Source organism: Herpailurus yagouaroundi, unplaced genomic scaffold (genome assembly GCF_014898765.1).
Source record: "Herpailurus yagouaroundi ecotype Mexico unplaced genomic scaffold, PumYag 162, whole genome shotgun sequence".
NCBI lineage: Eukaryota > Metazoa > Chordata > Mammalia > Carnivora > Felidae > Herpailurus > Herpailurus yagouaroundi.
This window is the reverse complement of record NW_024412403.1, coordinates 38,343,074-38,364,834: the sequence shown is the minus strand read 5'-3', so window position 1 is coordinate 38,364,834 and position 21,761 is coordinate 38,343,074. Positions and strand designations below refer to the sequence as shown.

General features: G+C 36.5%; 1 protein-coding gene across 3 annotated transcripts in view; it reads right to left on the bottom strand.

The window, feature by feature from the left end:
* The window catches only part of CADM2 (cell adhesion molecule 2), a 1,087,048-nt gene extending 1,065,565 nt beyond the window's left edge, over nt 1-21,483 (bottom strand). For all 3 annotated transcript variants that reach the window (XM_040484219.1, XM_040484221.1, XM_040484220.1), the window contains exon 1: nt 20,828-21,483. In XM_040484219.1, the coding sequence (XP_040340153.1) occupies nt 20,828-20,888 (61 nt within the window). In that variant the 5' untranslated portion in view covers nt 20,889-21,483. The remainder of the gene's footprint in view (nt 1-20,827) is intronic.
* Between the last annotated feature and the right edge of the window lie 278 nt (nt 21,484-21,761).

The window sequence follows — 21,761 nt, the reverse complement described above, 5'->3', positions numbered from 1 at the left end:
GCACTTAGTATAAAATCATTTTCATTTATTGAAGTCCTGGAATGACTGAGCTTCGTTTCTCCATCTAAGCCTGATAATTTCTAATAGATTAAATTTTTTCTTAGAAGTGTATTATAAATGAATATTTCTTCAGTGATCCCTCTTCTAGTTCTACATGTCTCTCTTTATAGAGAACAGGGTGAAAAGTCACAATGCAATGGATGATCTATACATGCACATGCATTTTTAAAACAAATGAAATTATATAACAGGTTTATTGGCTACATACTTATATATCCATAATATGCCAAAATGTCAACAAATATATGAACATATAAACATACAATGCACATGCATTTTAAATTTTTTTAATGTTTGTTTATTTTTGAGAGAGAGAGAGACAGTGCAGGCAGGGTAGGGGCAGATGGAGGGAGACACAGAATCTGAAGCTGGGCTTGAACTTGCGGACTGTGAGATCATGACCTGAGCTGAAGTCGGACGCTTAACCAACTGAGCCACACAGGCGCCCAATGTACATGCATTTTAAAACCACATTATATATCAGAATGTTATAAACACACTAGTAATTTCTTTCATCATTTTATAACACTTTTGTTTAATTAAAGCTTTCATTTAATGATACAGACATAATCATATCCTAACCTTTGCAAAGTGTAGCCATTTGTTTTAACTGCTGAATTGGTCAGTATTCAAGTTGAAAAAAGACCTTGGAAGTGATCCAAGTCTAACACCCTCTGAATAGCTGACCATTAGACAGATGAGCTGTTTCCCCAGGTGATGGAGAGAGCCAGTGGCCCAGTCATCATCCAAAATTCAATTCTTGATGCTCTATCCCTTGTACTTTCCATTTACACTATGCTGCCTCTGAAATAAGATTTAAATAGGGTGAAATGAGATCATGTTTAAATCTAAAGTACAGCAGGTCTTATTTTAAACTTTCATCCAATTTTGCTATAACAAGTTCTTTATGCAGAATTTCCCCTATGGCCTGTTAGAATCTTTGGTTTTATTTTTTTTGCCTAATGCAGTTATAATCCCATGACTTCAGACAAAGTTGTGATATAAAGAATACACATGTGCACACACACACACACACACACACACACACACACACACCCTGAACTTGCAATGATAAACAGGTAAAATGGGCAATATATTGATACTTTTAAAAATGTTCTTATGACATTTTAGCAAGTAAATTACCCTACTCTATGTTCCTTCATTGTTTTAAATGAGCAACAGCAGTATTGTGCTTTATTTCAAGTCTAAACAAAACATAATTACAAACATTCTTAAATAAGTAATAATCTATAATCAAAGATGGAACATGATATGTTTTTAAAAAGGACTTACAGAGTGCTACTAAATTATAACTAATCTTAACTAGGTATATTTGAAGTACAGCTGTTAATTTGGTTTCTGTTCACCATAGAAAATTGCTAAAAATAGTCTTTGATTTAAAAAGTAAATCAAGACCATCATACCAGTTCATGCACAAAAAAATTATGAACAACTGAATGACAGAGAGTATTCTAAACAATGTTCCTGTATTCACAGAGTTTAGTGTCTATATGGAAAAGGAAGAATATATAAACACTAAGACAATAAGATAATTTCTGATAGTGATGCTACTGTCTTAGATAATGTCAAGGGGACTACTTTATAGTATTGGCACACATAGATTAATTTCTTGATGTTTTGATCACCAAATACAACTGTTTCATTTCTAAATGCTTATCATAACTCTGTAATTTACACCATTTTTGTTTGTTTAAATAAAATGAGAAGATAATATTTTTCTAAGTGACTTTATTCTCTTCCAAAAGTTTTTATTTTATTTTAGAGATTTGGATAAGTAAAGGTAGCTCCCTAAAATCTCAAGTTCTCTCCCATTCTAAAGATCTTAGTTTGAAATAAACAATTGTCCCCTTAGAACACCTGCTGATTGACATATTAGGAATTAAATGTAGAGACTGCTTTTGTAAGCTTTATTTTGTTTTGAGGTCAGTATTTCATGAAAACAAACCAATACTTAAACCATGGTTCTTTTTTTTTTTAATTTTTTAAACTATTTTTGATTGAAAGAGAAAGAGAGAGCAAGCACTAGTTGGGGAGGGGTAGAGATAGAGAAGGAGAGAGAGACACAGAATCTGAAGCACGCTCCAGACTGAGCTGTCAGCATAGAGCTCAACATGGGGCTCGAACTCACAAACTGAGATCATGACCTGAGCCAAAGTCAAAAACCTAACCGACTGAGCCACCCAGGCGCCACAATTGTTTTGTTTTTAAGAACTATTCTGTTGTCATGTTTTTCCCAGTTTCACCTCTGAACGTATGTAGCCACTAATAAAATACTTTTTGAAAAGTTGACAATTTTTAAACTGTAGAGCTACCCTAGAAAGAGCTTTTCCTGGGCCTGACCCGCAAGACACAAATACTTTCTAATTATCGTATTCCGTCACTTCCAGTCATATTAATACCAACATGATAAGACTAGAGTATTAATTAAGATAGACTAGATGTTGACACAAAGCCAACTAGGGGAGATATATTTAGAAAGTTCTCAGTTTGTTATAAGTTGTACATGAGATTATATTAAGTTTGTGGTAAGATATTTTCCCCAAAGGTTATTCACTGTGTTGTTTTCAATCATATGTGGTTAATATGAATTATACCTACCTGTTACAGTATTAGAATTTTTCATTACCTGTATTATCCCACTACAGTTAGGTTCTGGACTTGATGCATCCAAAATTCTTACTTAGTTCTATTCTAATCTCTTTCATCACGTAGGATGTCTGTATCCATTGGGTCCATAACAATTTAATTTGTTGATATTAACTATAGCTTTATATCTAGCCTCATTTGGAGATTCTATTTGAAAGAAAAATATGCTTAAGGTATGAAAGGTCTACATCCACCCTTTCCACGATACGGTTGCTTTTATTCTTATAATTATCTCTTTTCCACCTATTCTGCCTTCCCACTCTGATATCAAAATAAACCCAGAAATCCCGTACTTATTGCTGTTGTTTTTCTTCAGTCTACCTTTTAAAGTGAAAAACACCTTTAGATCCATGAGATATAAATCTTTCATCAGTGATAAAATGTGGCAAGATGAAAAGAAACCTCTACAGAAGTTTCCAAAGGAGCATTTGGAAAGATGAGGCTCTTCGGAAAAAAAAAAAAAAAATGACATGCCAAGTAATCTGTTCGCTGTCACTGGTTACTAATAATCAATGGCTTATGCTACATTGCCTGAGATTAACCATCATCAAAAATAATTGTAAAGAAAGCCTCTTTTTCTAATATTAGCTCTCCACGAAATAATGACCACAAGAAATTATGAAAAATGCAAGGAGTAGTTTTGGTGTTAATTTTGGAGCTCCAGTCCAAGGAGAAAGCATATTGCCAGAAATGTGTAACTCTCTTCTCTTCTGATTTTACTTCTAAAACAATAAGCAGTCACCAAAATTATAATATACATTTTTGTACTTTTTATATTTAAGAAACACAGTAAAGTAAACTATATTTTCTATAGTCTGGAAGGAAAATAATTTTGAAATATCTTCACTTAGGATTTAGATATTTTTACCAAACACCATGCTTTATTTGAAGTGTGGTATGTTTAAAAAATAGGTTATCTAAAAAGCTTTGGGTCTGATGACAGTGTCATTTAATTTTCTGTACTGTAAATCTAGTATCTAACATGTTAAAATTGAATACTGCTGCCAGAATGTCAGTGATCAAAAAGTGGATATTCATTATCATAAAAACACTGCATAATTTTGAGCAGTAAATATGGCAAATCTGACTATTTCATAATTTCTTTTTCTATTCTAAGTTTTACTTTCATGATGATAGTATCTAAAAGCTAGATGGTATTTATTATAATACAAATAATTAAAACCAAAAACATAAATACTGACTGACATTTTATATAATCTTAAATTTTTTATCTACTTATTATTAGGTTTCTTCACATTTAAAATTTTTTTTTTCAACGTTTATTTATTTTTGGAACAGAGAGAGACAGAGCATGAACGGGGGAGGGGCAGAGAGAGAGGGAGACACAGCACTGGAAACAGGCTCCAGGATCTGAGCCATCCGCCCAGAGCCCAACACGGGGCTCGAACTCACGGACCGCGAGATCGTGACCTGGCTGAAGTCGGACGCTTAACCGACTGCGCCACCCAGGCGCCCCAGGTTTCTTCACATTTTAAGGAGAGTTGGCTAAGCTTTCTTAGAAAATTTAATAGATAATCATGACATTCTGTGTGAATGAATAATCCCAATTTCTGAATACAGTTTCCTCATTCTGAATTCTTACTTGACAAGGATTCAATGACTGGCATTCATCTTAATACTTGTGACTTCCATTTTATTTCATGAGGCCCGAAGGTCAGACATGAGTACAGAAATCTAAGAGCACTTTCACTGAGGTTTATTGGCCTAGAAGATGTTCATCTCAGAGATTATCTCTTCATTGTAAGATGGCATGCCATGGAACAATTCTGAAATTCCATATTGATTCTGTCTTCCACAGATAAGATTTGTGAGATAACAGAAAACACAAAGAGTTTTCTAAATAACATTCACTTTTCTATTAGGGTAAAATTTAAATGTTTTATGACATAAATAGCACCAAGAAGGATTTGTTATATCAGAAATAAAGAAGGATAGAAATTACTTTTGTCCTCAGCCAACATGATACGACTGTGATTCCACAAGGAGTCACATGAGTAGAACTCTTGAAGTACTTCATCTTTATTTTATGTCCATATTTTCATTGGATAATAAATTATATGATATACTTTTTCCCAAAGGCATTGTAAAGTCGTTAAGAAACATAAGTTGAATTTCCTTGTACATAGCGTGAGAAGATTTCTGATGCAAAAGTTGTAATTCTTTTCAGTTTTCTCTTATCTGCATTTCCTAAACCTAAATGTATCTGAAAAGAGCTATATAACTCTTATCAAGAAAATATACCTCAGGTATACCAGTGTCCTAAGTATACATGGGCAGTGGAGTAACTTTTTTGTTAATTAGGTTTAAGTAAGTGTGTTATTTTATTTCTGACTATTGGGGACCACAAGATCACTGAGAGGCACAATTAACTTAATGATATCTTGAAACATGAAAAGATTAACTGACAGCCTAATTGAGGTCAGTTTTCTTACAAAGAAGTAAATTAAGCAAACAATTTCTTTTCAAGGGAAGTTTTCTTATTTCTTTTGTTTAAAGGCTTAATTCAATGTTTAGTATTTCAAATAATAAAAGTGTTTTCCTTGAACTTATATATATTTATGGCATTTTTACTTTAAATCAACTCAAAGGGTACAAAAATGTCATCGCTTTAAATTCCAAATCAATTAATACTAAGAACTTTGGCAAATAAAATATCCAAGGGCCACATTTTTTAAAACACTTAATAACAAATATCTGATGATTTCAGATTATCTTAAATCCTAAAGAAAGAGAGAACTTGTAAACTATGATAAATGTTACTGCTTAGGAAGCAAGTTTTTTCTATGGTATGAAAAAACTACTGAAAACAAACATGTAAGGTCTATGTAAACTTGGTTAATAAAAATTAATGCTACAAGGAGACTATATCTTACCTAATGCATTTACCATTGTATGAAAGTGTTTAATGAATCAAGAATAGGACCAAAGAAGTCACTAAGACACAAAGATGACAGAACAGCACCACCTAGTTCTCTGTAGAAAAGCTTCCAAATATGCATGCATCTCTGACTTACTTTGGAGAACTGAATGTATTTTCAAAATAAATCATTTAAGATAAAACTACGTTCTTGAAAATTATCACCTGCAATAGAGCATTTACTTGAATTGCTTTAATTTTAAAGTTTCCTTTAAAAGAAAAAAAAAGCAAAATTAAAGATAATGGTTAAGCTGAGGGTTTTTTTTTTTTAGCTGTGCATTGTATTGTTTTCTGTAATCCAGATAAATAAAACTCTAAATAGAATAACTGTACATGCTTGACCACCACCATTATAATCCCCAATGTATATATTTAAAAAAAAATTTTTTTACGCTATCTACTACAAGACATATATCATCTACTTCAGGGACAGCAATGGGCAATTAATAATAATATTAGAAAATGCCATACAATTTGTTAGGAATATGACATCATTTGCATGTTGAGGTCATTAGTCAGAGCTAAATTCTATAAGAAATAATATAAAGATATCAAGAATATTTGTAACCCATGTATATGATTTTATATATTCTAAAATTGTACATAATTTTATATAAAATTCATTTTATTTTTAAAGTTTTTAAATGCATTCTCATCTGTTCTCCAGTTTTGTTTACCAGGTGATTCCTATTTCAATCATATTCAGAGCAGTGTGAGCAGGAGGAAAGATTTCAACAATAACATTTAATCGGCAGTCTCAAGAAACCCATATTATAGTAGCACAGGTTTTAATCAGGCAGAATGTAGTATTGTAATATAAGCAAGGGATGGAGTTTTAATATATATGACACAGTACAAGGAACATTGTTTCTAGATAGGACACTTTAAAAATGTTTTCCCTGAGGCATCAGCAGCTCTTTAAATGACTGTCGCTGGTAACATCAGAATTGCTCAAGCAGAACTTCAGCTCTAAAAAACTAAATATTGTTGCTTGTTACATAGATCCTTCTCACAGACCTCTTCTCCCCTACATTCCCTCTGCTGACCTGGTCATCTACTGTTCTGGCCCGCTGAGCCTTTATGAAATTAAATGAATCATCCTCTTGAACAAATCAGTTAGAATAGAGCATGCTTGAATATTTCTTGTTCACTCATCGGCTTCTTTCAACTTGTATTAATAAAAAAAAGAAAGACACTGGAATCATACTGACACTGTTTTCAGGATAAACGATTGGAGGAAATGAGAGCTCTTTAACCTAACCTTAAATAAAAAAATGTTAAAAGCTCAGTGAGGTTTATAGTAATGCTGTTAAATCAGTGATGTCATATCTTCATTGATATAGCCGCACTGTGTAGCTATTGAACACCCATTACTATAAACACGGAATTTTTATTTCAGAACAAAAGATAGGGTTTTACATATTTTTATTTGTTTATCCTATGTCTCAGCTACTAGACTATAAGCTCCATGAGGGCAGAAACCACTCCCATCTTCTTCACTTGCATATCCAGCATTTATAAAACTGCCTTCAAGTAGGTATTTGTTGAAAAACAAATCAGTGGATGGGGAAGTTATGTTTAAGAAAACCAAAGGCTATGAAGAAGAAAATGATTAAGAAGGAAACAATTATAAAAATTTACACATGCATACATTAAGTGCACATATACAAAAAACCAAAATTTAATTCAAAATCTAAAGTCTATTCTCTAATAATGAAAATGGCTAATGGCAACAATTCACTAATTTTCAAAGTTGATCTATTGATGTAATTTCATGAAAAAGAATGTATGACTCAAGCTCAGGCTGATGGCCACAAATTAATTTATAAAATTCGTTGACAGAAATAGAAGACTCTGAAATTTATATAGACACATGTATTAGAGTAAAAAAAAAAAACACTTTACATGTGTGAAAATCTTTAAATATTAAGTAATGCATGTATAGATATAAAAAATTAAATTTTAGTAAAGGTATTTTATGAGCACATAGTTAATGCTACAATGTGTTACAAATTATCATCAGGTGAAAAGTGAAAAGAAAAATGCCATTTCTGCAGTTCTCAATCATCCATAACATTCTTCTACAACACATCATCAAAGAATGGATGTGGTTCCAATTTCTCAGTCTACAGGAGAAACTAAGCTGCCGAAGTAACTTGCTCAAGGTCTCTAAAATAGTGGCATGGCTTAATGAGAACTTAGGTCTTTTGATTCCTACCATTATGTCTTACTGCTGCAGGGCACTTCCAAAAATCAAAGTCTGAATTAGTCCAATGATATCACCTCCCTCTACAGAATAGAGAACTCTCACTACAAAAGAAAAGACATCCACCCACCAGGCCAGCCTCACTAATGCTTCGACACTAACAGTAGTTTGGCATGGCTGCTGCCTACGTTCCACTCAAGAATCAGGGGTTTATATTATTGCCTCTTCCTCTATTCACCAAGTTACTCCCATTCTCCATTTGGTATGAAAAATGATATGAATTAAGTCTTAGGAGGAAATATCAACTTTACTGTTAGCTTATAATAAGACCACCATTAAGTGACAAAAAGAACGTCTTCCCAACTTGTCCACACCCATCCGTCAAACATAGTTGTTTATTACAAAATATACCTCTATGCTGTGTTATCCTTCAAGGATAGCCTGTTCTGCTTTGTTAGTAGTCTGTACTTGTATAGCCAATAAAATTGGGTAAAGCAAAACAAAGATGTAAAGGAAATCTGACTTTAATGATCTCTACCAGATCTCTAAAAAACTGTGAACTTATCCCTGCATCAATACCTTTATGTTAGCTATTCCATAAAAGTGAAAGGGTACAGAGAATGGGAGTTGCAAAATACCATTAGTCTTACCTAACCTGTAGCATTTCTATGTTAAAAAAAAAAAGTGAGTCAGCGGACATGAAACTATCCTCTATAAATTTTACTTGACCTTTAAAAATATATTTGTAAATGTTACTCAACACTCACTGCTTTTTCATGTTAATTAGCATCAAATCTTTCTATAAAGAGAATACCTTCTGCGCAGTATTCTTTTGAAGGATATAATGGACATAGTTTTTAGTTTGGTGACTCTGGGGGTGCCTGGGTGGCTCATTCAGTTAAGGTTATGACTTTGGCTCAGGTCACGATCTCACGGTTTGTGGGTTTGAGCTCCGCATTGGGCTCTGTGCTGACAGCTCAGAGCCTGGAGCCTGCCTCAGATTCTGTGTCTCCCTCTCTCTCTGTCCCTCCCCCTCTCGTGCTCTGTCTCTATCTCAAAAATAAATAAACATTAATTTTTTTTTAATAATTATTTGGTGACTCTGGGCAAAAATGTTGGTCTGAAATGCTTTCCTTATATCAAACTAAAAAGTTCACTTTCTCAGTGATCATTATGGCTAACACTGTTGAGAAATATGAAGGTGTAACTCTTTCTCATGTTTCCAGTTTTTCAGATACTAAGTGGTTACACATAAAAAATTACAATATGTAGCTTCTAAATGGATTCATAAGAATATTCTCAATATAATGAAATTTCAGTAACATTAAAATATTTTTTCATCATAACAGTGAATAAAAATAGTCAACCAAAACTGCTTCCCAACCTACATTCCCTTTTATTCACTAGGCTCTGGAAAGTCAATCAGCAAGGGTTTAACAGAAGCCACGCTAAGAAGGTTATTCTTTTACAGCTCTTGCGTTATACTGACAGTCACGTTTTAACATAAAGATTTTAGGTAGTAACAGTAGCTATGGGAGAATATAATTCTTGATATCAACTCCATAAAGTGGCAATAACACTTAATAAAATGAACTAGTTTAGTCTACTTTGGATATTTATTTACTGAATGTGCATTTCTACATGACGATGATACAGTGATTTCAGCACCTGTAGTAAGGTAAATCTTAAGTTAGCCTAGTTAATCATATCTTTTCAGATATCCAAAGTCATTAAACAGCCAAACATCCAAAAGACATCAGAGAAATTGATTTTTTAAATTTGAAAAAAAAATATGTGACTTAAGAAAAGCTACATTTCACTGGGACTTGTAAGAAAAAGCATTCTTAAGATACTTTATGTGGAAATAGAGTCACTGCAAATTGTAGAAAGTCTTTTCTCCCTTGGTGTTCAACTCCCAGTAACTATATTTAAATTCTCTTCAAAAAGCAGTTAATATTCTCATCCTACCTCCCACTGTCTTTCAAAATGCTAAAAGGGAAATAAATCAAATTCAACCACAGCAAACATGTGTCCTCAATTGCAGAAGTATGACTAAGCATTAAAACACACACACACACACACACACACACACACACACACACACACACACACACACTATTTAGGATTTTCTTTAGAAGGCCTTTAAAATAAAACAGGTGTAATCTCCCCCAGTTAAACTGAGAGAAAAATGCACCCTGAGTCTGTACTTCAGAGACTACTCAGAGAATGTCTACTCTCCAGCTTGGCAATAACAAAAGCAGGTCAGTCCCCACTGATAATCTGGCAGATCAAGGTCAGTTTGTAATTCCTCTTTGTTTATACATTTATCCGGAAATACCAGCTACTCTAAGTAGAACAATAAGATGATTTGCCTCATGTTTACCTAAAGTCATCATGAGGAATATTTTGGGGGCTAGGGATAGAAATCTTTAGTAGGTGAAAAAAGACGAGGAGTTATGATGCCCAGAGAAATAAGAAAGATTCAAAGCTGAGACAGATGTTTTCAGTGAAAAATTGAACTGCTTACCCTAACTGAAAGTAATGATCCCATATTTTTGTGAAGTATGTCATTATTTAGAATTGTGTGTGTTTCTTAGTATCCATTTTTGTCTTCTCCCTGTACATTAAATACAAATGAAAATTCATTGCAAATATTTATTCTATTCAGAGTACTGTATTGGCATTTTGGCAGTTATAGCATAAATACTTAAATATTATTTGGATCCAATTAAAGTGATGTGTCAAGATTAAATGGATTGGAAGAGAAATAATCAATCAGTGGGATGAAAACATTTAAAAAAAGACACAGACCAGACCTTAGGTTAGGCACTTGAAACAAAATGAAGACTGAGACCCTGTACTCTAGGGGGTTATAGTCCACTAGAGCAGACAGATAAATTAATACCAAACATTCAAAATGCTATAATAAAAATATACAAAGGGGTTATATAGATCATAGCATAGACAAAATAAAATGCTTAGTTCTCTCATGCAATAAGAAGACATAAAATTTCAAATAATAATGGACAGATGGCCTTCTTTTGTTTATTAAACACATCAGATTTTGGTAAAAAATTTTCATAATAAAAAATTCCAGTGGGTTCCCAGAGAATAATATTTTTTAAGCTATCATTAATAATAATATGGCTACAAATATGCAGTTGTGTAAAATAACAAAACAAAAATTGGTTACTTGTTAGTATATATTAACTTACAAAATGTTTTTTTTTTGCAACAGGCATAAATAAAAGAAAAAAAGTGTATTTAGAAATTAAACTCAAATTTTCTGATGATATCATACATAGAGGAATACAACTCAAAGGGTACAATTAAAACAGGTACATTCTCAAACTCATGCAATGTAGAAAATATTATCCTTATAAATGGTGACATGTACTAAATAAGTCAGTTCTTATAATCATCCCTCTACAAATGAAGTTATTTAAAAAAATGTGCTTCTCTCTCTCTCTCTCATGTACTTCTCTCTCTCTCTCTTTCTGTGTGTGTGTGTGTGTGTGTGTGTATGTGTGTGTGTGTGTGTGTTTAGTTCAATGTCCCTATACACTTTCACAGTTGTCCAAATTACATCCAAAGCAAAAACTGAAAAAATCATGTCTCAGATTTGGCAGTGCACCGACATTTGGGAGCCCATGCGATTGCAGGCAATTAATATTATCTAAAAATCTATAGCCTCAAATAATAACCAGTATAACTTCAAGATCCCACCATACTAAATGTGTTAATAGGATAGTTAGGGAATAGAGTATTGATTTAGGAACATTTTTTGATTCTTGTTTTTAAGAGAGTGAAAGGAACAATCCCTATTCAAGATAAGGGATACACATTTTCACTCATTATTTTATTTCATTCCCAGGGCAAAGAACTATTTAGAAATAACAGATACTGTATTATGTATCACAATGGTGAATTTCATTCTGCCTTGGCAGGGTAACTAGTAAGCGTAGAATGTAACAGCTTGCTATACTGGAGTCATAGATATATAATTGCCTTCAGAAACATCCTTCTCTGAATACCACCTACACATTAATACATGACAGTGAACTTACAGCCAGACCCCTGTTCTATCCCACATGATCCCTGAAAAGGCTTTGAAATGAGGACACGTGCATAATTAAGGCACACTGAATATCACAGTACATGTAACAAACTAGAGTATTATGAATCCTTAGGGGAACCTCATAGAACTAATACATTTTCTAAAGAAAGCTGCACATGAGCAAAGAGAGCCTAAAATGCTAATTAGATCCTCTCAGTGAAAGCTATAGAAAAGTTGATTCTTGAATCCTGAAGTTGGGCACAGAATGGAACATTTGTATACAGAAAGACTGAAGAGGGGGGAAAAAGAACTTGACATAAAAGCCCTCAATGGATGATTTACACAATTCGTGAGAAAATAAATAATGCAAAATGAAAATATAACCGTAGGAGAATTCCAAACCTCCTGAAAGGGTTAAGTATGAGAACTGATTTCGTGTTAGAAAGGGATTATGTAACAACAGAGGGAAATACTCAGCCTAGCATATGCTAATTTAGTCAGCTTTGCCAGGCGTTTCTGTGTGTGTTTGGCTGGCTGACTCACATTCCTTCCTTCTTCTTTTGCCATTTTTATTATGAAGCTAAGGAGGTTGAACTCTCACAAAATGCAGTAATAGCAATAACAAAAACAAGTAAAAGCACACAGTATGTGTTTTATCCTTGCTAAAACATTGGTGGTTGAAAGGAAAATCACCTAATCTGTACGTATCCAATATACAGGCTTTAGCAAAACCCCCTTTCTTTAACCATTCTTTATTCCCCGTTAATTACTTTTAATAGGTCTTTCAGATTGGTAGCATGTTCGGGATTGGAGGGATATTATATACCTGGAGAGTGTAAAGGAAGCTGAGTTACTAGTCAGACTTCAACACATAAAATAGATAGCAGTAAAGGAATGACAATTAATAAGCTTATCGTACATTTTTTTATTTGCTTTTAAGTACGAATGTTCTAATCATCTCTCATTTCAACCTAAGTATACTCCTTAAGATTGGATAGCAGGAGGCATATAAGGTATGAAAATGAATGGAAAATAGAGGTGTCATGGGCATTTTCTCTCGGGGGGTTCGTGTAAAACACGAATTCATTAAGAAAGTAAAAACATATTTTACACACTATAAATTTTAGTTCTGGGCATTTAAGTAAACCTTATGGGAGTCACTTGGATTTTTAAAGGCAAACATTTTTGGCAAAGAAGCCAAAAATATTTCTTTATAAGAACAAATTAATTGGTTTTATAAATTACACGGAATCAATAGAACAGCTATACACTTAGCACTTGGCAGAACATCCTTGTCCGGAAAGGTGCTTTCTCACTCCACTTCCAAAGATGACTTTAGATAGACAATGAATGCACCGTTACAGTAAATAAACCATCATCAAACACAATAAAATTATTAGGGGATCAATTTGACCAATAAAAGACTATTGTTTTCTCGTGTGAAATGATTAGCACTATTTGATCATTCTTAGCTTTAAGATTTTATGTTCCTCAACGCAAATGATTCTTTATTTTTATTTCCTAAACAATTCCTAATGACGTCAGTATCTAGCCCCCAGAATAACTGTTTAGGACTAAACAGGCGCTTCCCCTTCAGCTTTCAAATCGCTGAAAGATAATTTAAAAATTCAAGTAAAAACTATTTGCTGACTTAGAAAGAGTTATCCCCAATGTTGAATAATGACTGTCTTAATATTTACTTCAAAGACCTCTAAAATAGAATGTGAATAATTAATAGCCAGCTTTCTCCAAGGCAGATCTCCTTACAACCTCAGCCCTGTGTCTATTCAGGTAGCCATAGGGTCTCATCACTCAGTTTCATGAGCACAAAAGAAGATTCAGAATAGATGCTCAGCTCTACTGCAAATTCAGAAATTGTAAATCTTGCTTGTGTATTTTTAAGTGGAAATGTTAATCATTGCTAAACACTAAGAAAATTTGTTCAAAAATATACTTTTTAACCTTCCTGAAAAGGGTAAAGGAAAGTAATTGAGTGCAAACAAAATAAACTTTGCCTTTTCCTCACACATCATCCCTGAGAACCCCAAAGTCTGATTACTTACAAAATTATAAAGATACCCCTCAGTCCTAAAAATAACTGTGCACTTTAAACTTATATATATATATGTGTATATAGAGAGATAAATGATTGAGGAATATTTCCTTTCTCAATAATTACACCTCTGATTTTGACATTAATATTTAACTGATACCTAATTAAGCAGAATATTTACTTTCCTAATTTTTAAACATACTATATACTTCTAATATGATAATAATTTTATATCTGTTTAAAGAAACCCACTGAGCATGTTAACAGAACCAACTGGGCTCATATCTTGAATGAAAGTATGCGTAATATGTTCAATTATTTTGTTTTCTAACAAACGGGATAAAAATAAACACAGCTACATTAGTTTCTGTTATCTGATATGCCTCCCTGATAGGCTGCCCATAAACAACTGTTCTAGAAGTATTACTTTTATTAAGGGATCTATTTGCTGCTGTTGCCTGTGATAAATAATATTGTTCCAAGAGGAAATATTCTCTACTGATTTTATGTTACCACAAATTCCACTTCATGGTACTAAACTACATGAACAGACACTGAACAGTTAATTTCTATTTCTTTTAAAACTACTGTATTCTTAGAATACATGAAATGCATATGAAATACATGAAATAATAAAATAATAATAATAAAATAGTAATAATAATAATAATAATAAAAACCCCAAAACCACAACAAGGAACTGACTCCTTACTCACTAAAAGAAGAGAAAGATAACAGAATATTTCCTAGTCTAATGTTTATTATGTCCAACACATACAACCAACAGCATAGAAATCCTATTTTTAACTTTGCTATCATCTTCACTAAACTGGCCTGTGTCCCTGATAGTTTGCAAGAAAATAAAATATCCACAATTTATCTGATGAGAACATTGATAATTTTATTAGGATTTATTTATTAATCTCTAAATAAAATATGCATTTTTTTCTTATTCTTTGTCATGAGCTCACGTGATTAGAAATACCCTGGGTTATTTCTGGTTATGGAAAACTGAAGGATGGTTTGTGACTACCAGAAGCTAAGAAAAGACTTCCCATTTCACTCATGCCACATGACTGCTTTCCTGTGTGTTCGCCTGCCGCTGCAGAGCACATTAGGCCTGAGATGCCATTTGCATCATCACACAGCAGGGGGCTTCAGCTGCCACAGCTCTAGGTTAATCCTCACCCACCTCTTTATACAAGGAATTTGCAGAGATGCCTTTCTTTGATACTACAGAACTACACTCCAAAAATGCTTGACATTTTCAAATAAAATGTTGGCAATGAACTTGTCCTTTTAAATATTTTAGGTTAAATCAGTGAATTTAAATCTTGCCTTTCATTTTTTTTTTTTTTTCATGAAATGAGTTGGTGATCTGATCTAATGCAAAATATCGGGGATTTATAATCAAGGAAAAGAAAAAAAAATGGGTAGGAAAATGTCATGGCAAGAGCAACTGATCAGATTGTATTCATTTAAAGATGTATATCAAGAGCTATCACTATATACTTTTCTATAGGAAAACTGTTTCCTAAACCAAAACAGCCTACAAAATATTAACATTAACTCTTGTGGCATTATTGAACAAAGTTTAAGTGCTGATAGATTATGAAGACAAGAAACTATTTAATTCCATTGGAATTAATTTGGACATACCTAGTATTTTAATCTAATACTATATTTATTATGCATCTACTAAACTGAGAATAAGAAGATTGCACAGATAACAAAGGTACAGGGTTTGCCCTCAGGAAGCTTAAGTTTAATAATCATTGGGCACTAGAGCTGTCTTAGGAGGGTATACAAACCAAGATCTGCCAACTACACAAAGAACTCTAACTTCAGTTTCCTTGGTTTGTGATTTTCCTTCTCACTGTTTCCTCAACCTACTCAGCCAGCTGTTACACAATGGGTGATTTTGCCAAGGATGTTTAACCAACCTATTAAAATGAGGGCTCTTTCTTAATAAATCTCATTGAACGCATGTCAGCATGATCAAATAAAACATCAATATGATAGGTCCATTTATATTATTAATGTACCCGAAATCCTTCATAATAAATAAATCTTACTTTTCTCAATTATCTGATACCCCATAGATACCTTATTTTATAAAGAAAATTGATATTATTTGGTGTTGATTTGGGGCCACCTTAAAATGCTTGATTCAGATCTCTTCCAGCATTTTTGCACTTCCATTTGATCTTTAAATGATTCAGGAACTTTTTTCTTAAAAAAAAAAAAAAGCATCTCACTATTTAAATGTGGGGCAAATAGTTCTCAAGTATCTGATCTTCTAGTGGAGAAGGCAGAAAAAGGCCTCTCAACTAATGCTTACTTTTGTTGTATTATGCTTCCACAGTTTTAATAGTTGTAGAAATGGGGAAAAGATGATGAAGTAGGCTTCCATATCTTGATAGAACATTAGTCCAGAAACTACTCATACTTGTAGGCAGATTTTCTTAATCACTAAGTGTCTGGGGTTTGACAATTTAAATCATAGTCATTGGCTCTAACGTACAGATTCTACTTTTCAAGGTTTTAGTTGTTAAACAAAAAAAAAAGGCAGAATACTGGAACTACATTCAACATAAGAAATGAGTTTGACAAGACAAAGGTTATTACATGTAGAAGGAAAGGAATGGGAGAGACATGCTTTTAGGAAGTAGTATCAGTATTTTATTAACTGTATTTTGCATTTTATAATATACTTTCTAAAAATGTAAGGGGGGTGTTCATGCCTCATACTGAGGCAAGCAACATGTACGTCCAATTGACCTTCAATTTGAAAGTCTTTCTTTCTAGCTATAACAAATCATTTACCAAAATGTCTCATGGAAAACAAAACAATACAAAACAAAACCAAACTCTAAATTCCCAGTATGTGTGTTGAATGTGTTTTTCTGGAAGACTAACTCTAAAAAGGAAACAAACTTCTCAACAAAATCTCTATGCATGTCTATTTTCGGGTTAGATTGTGTCCTTTCCTTTTTGCCCTTTCTAGGACTGTTTTCTTGTGCTAAGCAAGACAGTCTCCATCTTTGCAGTGCCCCCTCAGGCATGGAAAGGGATACAGCTTTAGCCAGGGTTAGCAATTGAACTGGATCTACTCTGTAACCAAGAGAGGTTTTAGTTACAGGTGGCAAGCTTTTGCACACCTCCATCTAAAGAAATTCATTTCTCTACACTGTTCCCTACCCTTATCCCAGATTTTTCCTCTGTCTGTGATGGGGGAAAATAAGAAAGGATGCCCCATAAATTAACACTGAGGCAAATTTCATTACCTAAGTAGTAAACTTCCAAGTTATACTTTGGTCAGAAACATGTTTATTTTCCATGTAACAATCTATTTCTATTTCCTAAGACTCCATTGAGGGCAAACTAGTAGATGATGTAGAATTAGAACTATTTAATACTTTTTTTAAAAACTTATTTTATCATTGACTTGGTTCTCACCACTGGCTCATTAACTACATATTAACAAGACAAAAGGTTGATTTTGCTTCCCAGAAAAAGGAAAATATTTGTGACAGTGTAAAACACAGAGAAGATATATTCAAATGAGTCTTCTTGTCTAAAATAAGGCATAGCACAAGAAAGGGGATAATAATACGAAGGGTAAATAAGTTGATTAATATTATTTACGTGACAGAATACCACTCTAGTTCTAATAAAGCTAAAATAAGAAGGTGTAGACTGCCTATAGTATTTGCCTAGTCATAACTACTAGCAGGCAGAGCAGACTCCCTCTAGCCAAAATCAGTTGCTCACTATTTCCCCAGCCACCCTGCTTTCTCTGCACATAGAAAGGAAAGACCTGCTAAGTACTTAATCTGTGTCCAGGAAATAAAGCTTTCATTTTACAACCTAACCAAGTCCTAATAAAACAGTAGGGTTGTGGGAGAAACATAAACCTGAACCCTGAAGCAATGTTTTTAGCCAAGACTAAGACAAGGAAGGCATGAGCAATTTGTTTGAGCAGGGACTGACAATATCAACAAAGTGTGATGTGTCTGTGGAGTAGTATTTGATAAATGTGAGGCAGCCATAAACATGAGAAGACAATCCAATGGTGTTTTGTGCCCCCTCCCCTTCTAGTTTTTTTTTTTTTTTTCTTCTTCTTCTTCTTTAAATCCTCTTCTCTTTTTTGGTATATTAATATGGCCTGATCTAAGATGCTCATAAGTACACAGACATTGTTGGGCTGGTGCTCTTTCCCTGGTTGCTGTATAGGACGCTTATTTATTGACATATTTGGACCTGATGCTGGTGCTGCTGTTGGTTCAGTGGTGCATTTTCTCTGGCATACTCACACCCCTTACACCACCACCCCTCCTCTGCTGTGATAAGCAGCACTTTTTAAATAATTGGTTTACATACTTAATAAAAGAGACCCATGCCCTTAATAAAAGAGAATGCAGCTGATGGAATCTCCCCTGGTACAGAAAGAGTAAATCCTCTCTCAGGCTGAGAGAGAATGAGACACCAGCAGACAGTTATTTTTCAGTGCACTGAATAGACAATTCACGGGAAATGTTGAAGGAAGAGAGGAGGCGACCCCCAAGTGCAGTCCATTGCCCACATGCTCTATAATAAATAATCTTCTCACACCAGCCCAGCAGTGTGTGCAATGACGTGCCAGGGCCAGCACACACAGATTGGCAGGGAAAACACATCCAGCGGTGTCGAATTTTCATCGCAATCACCAAATTAACTGATTTCCCCACATCACACTCCCAGTCCCCGGCATGGAGCGAGCGCGCGCACTCGCGGGCGCGCGCGCGTTCACACACACACACACACACACACACACACACACACACACACACACTCAGAGCTGAGAAATGCAAGTTACTGAGAGGTGAAGTGGGGTATCTAGGAGCATGTTTCAGCATGGATTAGAAACCTAAGTAATGTGTCAGCCACCTGGGGTACTTCTGAGAGGGTGAGGGTGTGAGCGGTGGGAAATGGGACGAGGCAGCGTAAGCAGGAAGAAGGCTGTCTGCTTTCTCGGGGATTCTGGCACATGACATATCTGAAATTTACATCCAACGTAAAACACACAAAATTACCACAAAATACTGTAAGAAATATTTCTGCAAGGTCAGTTAGTTAATTCAGGAAAATTCTGTCCTGAATATCTCTTCTTTTACATTCATAAACATGCATAAATAAAATACGTCCCAGTCTATGTAACCTGGAGGATAGGAGACAGGATGCATTCCAAGAACTTGCTGAAAGATGGTTCATTGACCTCATTTAAATCCTCTAAAGGCCGACTGGGTTTTGCACGCCTGTGGGTCTACTTGTGTCTTACTTCCAGATTCCTTTTACCCAGGGACAAATAAATTTGATCAACTTATCTTCCCCACAACTACAGAAATGATGACAGAGGGGTGAGAGGTGGGCAAAGATTTATCAAGAAATCAAGAGTCACCTAGCTTTAAAAATCCTATCGACCATCATTTCACATCCATCCTTCCTGTATCTCACACTCAAGCCGCATCCCTATATTCCTTAAAAGCAACAATTTTCCGCCTTCCAGCCCCTGCCCACCCAGCCCTAGCTACCATGCCGTCTCTGCTTCCACCACCACCCAAAGTGTACTCTCCCCATGCACTCCTACTCCATACATTGCCATTCATTTCATAACCAGCGTCCTCCTCCCATTCCACACAGCCCCCTCCTCCCTCCGAAAGAGAGGGTCTGAGGAAAAGTGCACCCCAGTTCCCTAGCCACTCCGCATCCAAGCCCAGTGATTTGCATAATAACACCGTTTTGTGCGGTTTCCCTCCACTGCGGTCGCAGGGGTTCTTACATTTCACGTGAAAGGATAATATTAATTACGAAAAGAAGCGGCAGAGAGCAGAGCGGATGGTGAGGTAGGGAATCCAAGTGAAAATCCCTTAGCAGTAAAGTAACTGCCTAGGTGCATGTATTTCTTTGCTTAAAGAAAAAGAAAAAAAAAAAAAAAGAAGGAAAGAAAAGAAAAAAAGAAAAGAAAACCACACAAACTGAATAATAAAAAAACGGGTTTGTTGATAAAGTGGCTTTGGGTCTTTTAATTTTTTCCTTCCTCTCCCTCTTTTTTTTTTTTTATTTCTTGATTTTTCCCCCTTTTTTCCTTTCCTGTCCTTTCTCTCTCTTTTTCTTTCTTCTCCTTTATTTCTTTCTTTCCTTCTTTCTTTTTTTTTTAAATCCTAGACACTGTCTCCTCTCTCTTCTTGGGTGAATGACACGTCTCACAACACATTTCCCCCCCGGGGATGTTATTGCAATGCACACGGTGCTGCCGCTGCTGCTGTTCTCGCCGTCTCGGTAGCTCGCTCCCAGGCTCTCACTCACTTTTTAAAGATACACGGATATGATGACGGTGGGAAGAAGGGGAATGAGAAAGGCGACCCGAAAAGAGGGAGGTTAGAGAGATGACAAGGATAGAGAGGGTCGGACAGGAGCGTGATGTGGGAGGTGGCTGGTGGGGGTTGGTGGGAGGGTATAATGTTCAGAGAAGGCACAAGTTGCCAGCCAAAAGGCGTGGGAGGGAGGGGGGGTGTTGCTGGCGGGGATAGAGAGTGAGAGATGTAGGAAGCTCAGGTGAATGAAAAGGCGAAAGGTGCCGCGTAAGGGGTTGACTGCCGGGAAAGCAAGGCTGAGCCAGCGCTAGAGATTCGAGGGGCTGGAGCAAACTGCCACTGCCCCCTGCTGCACCGGGGAGTAGGGGGAGGGGGTGGAAATCGCCGGGGACTGGGGGACTGAAAGGGGGAGAGTGGAAATATGGGGTGGAGTGGGGATGATGGGGAATGGGCGTGAAGTTGATGCTCCCCGCGGCGGGGCGGGGATTACCTTGTAGCAGGAGCCCGCAGACACTGTAGAAGCGGAGAACGGCGCTGCGTTTCCAAATCATGGTCCCTTCTCTAACGGGTTGGGGAAGGAACGAGGGGGCTAGGTGATGCTGGTGAGCGGGACACCAGAGTGCAGGGCTCCGCCGGTGTCCTCCCGGCGCCTGCTAGACCCACGGTCCCCGCCGCTGCGGTGTTCGAACCCTCGGACCTGGACTGCAGGCAGCAGAAGCGGCAGCTGCGAAGCACCCGCAGAATGGGGTTTCGGTGGGCGAAATAGTTTCTTCTCCTCCTGCTGGTGGTGCAGCCGCGACAGCCCGTCAGCCAGGCACGGGTTCGGAGCTTGCTTTCTTCTCGGCGCGCACAGCAAGTCCCAGAGCCCGCCGGGCTGCCCGAGCAGGTGGTGCAGGGATGCCGGGGTGTTGGAGAAGGTGCGGGCGAGGGCTGCAAGGAGTGGGTAGGTCACGGAAGGGAGGGGCAGGGGCAGAGGGGGAGCAAGCAAGCAGCTGCCGCCGCTCGCGCTCGGGGTGTCTCGGGGTCCTGGGAAGGGAGGTGGCAGCAGTGGTAGCAGCGCTAGTGGCAGCAGCGGCAGCGGCGGCGGCGGCGGCTCCCGGATGCTCCGGCTGCAGCAGCAGCAGAGGCACCGGCGGCGGCGGCAGCGGCGGCAGCAGCGGCGGCGGCGGTGGCGGCAGCTCTACAGAGCACCAGACACAAGGGCAAGCTCAGCGCGGCGGAGGCCCCGCCCCCACCCTGGCCAGGGACAGACACCGCCCCCCGGCCAATGGAAACACACCCGCCTACCAGGCCTGGCCAATGACAGAAAGGGATGGGTGGAGACAAGCGCCGGGAAAAACAAACAGGCTTCTCAAGGACCCTTCGGGCAGGAAGAACTGAAGCCCCCATTCACACAACCCCCGCGGGTCTCACCTCCTTTGAGA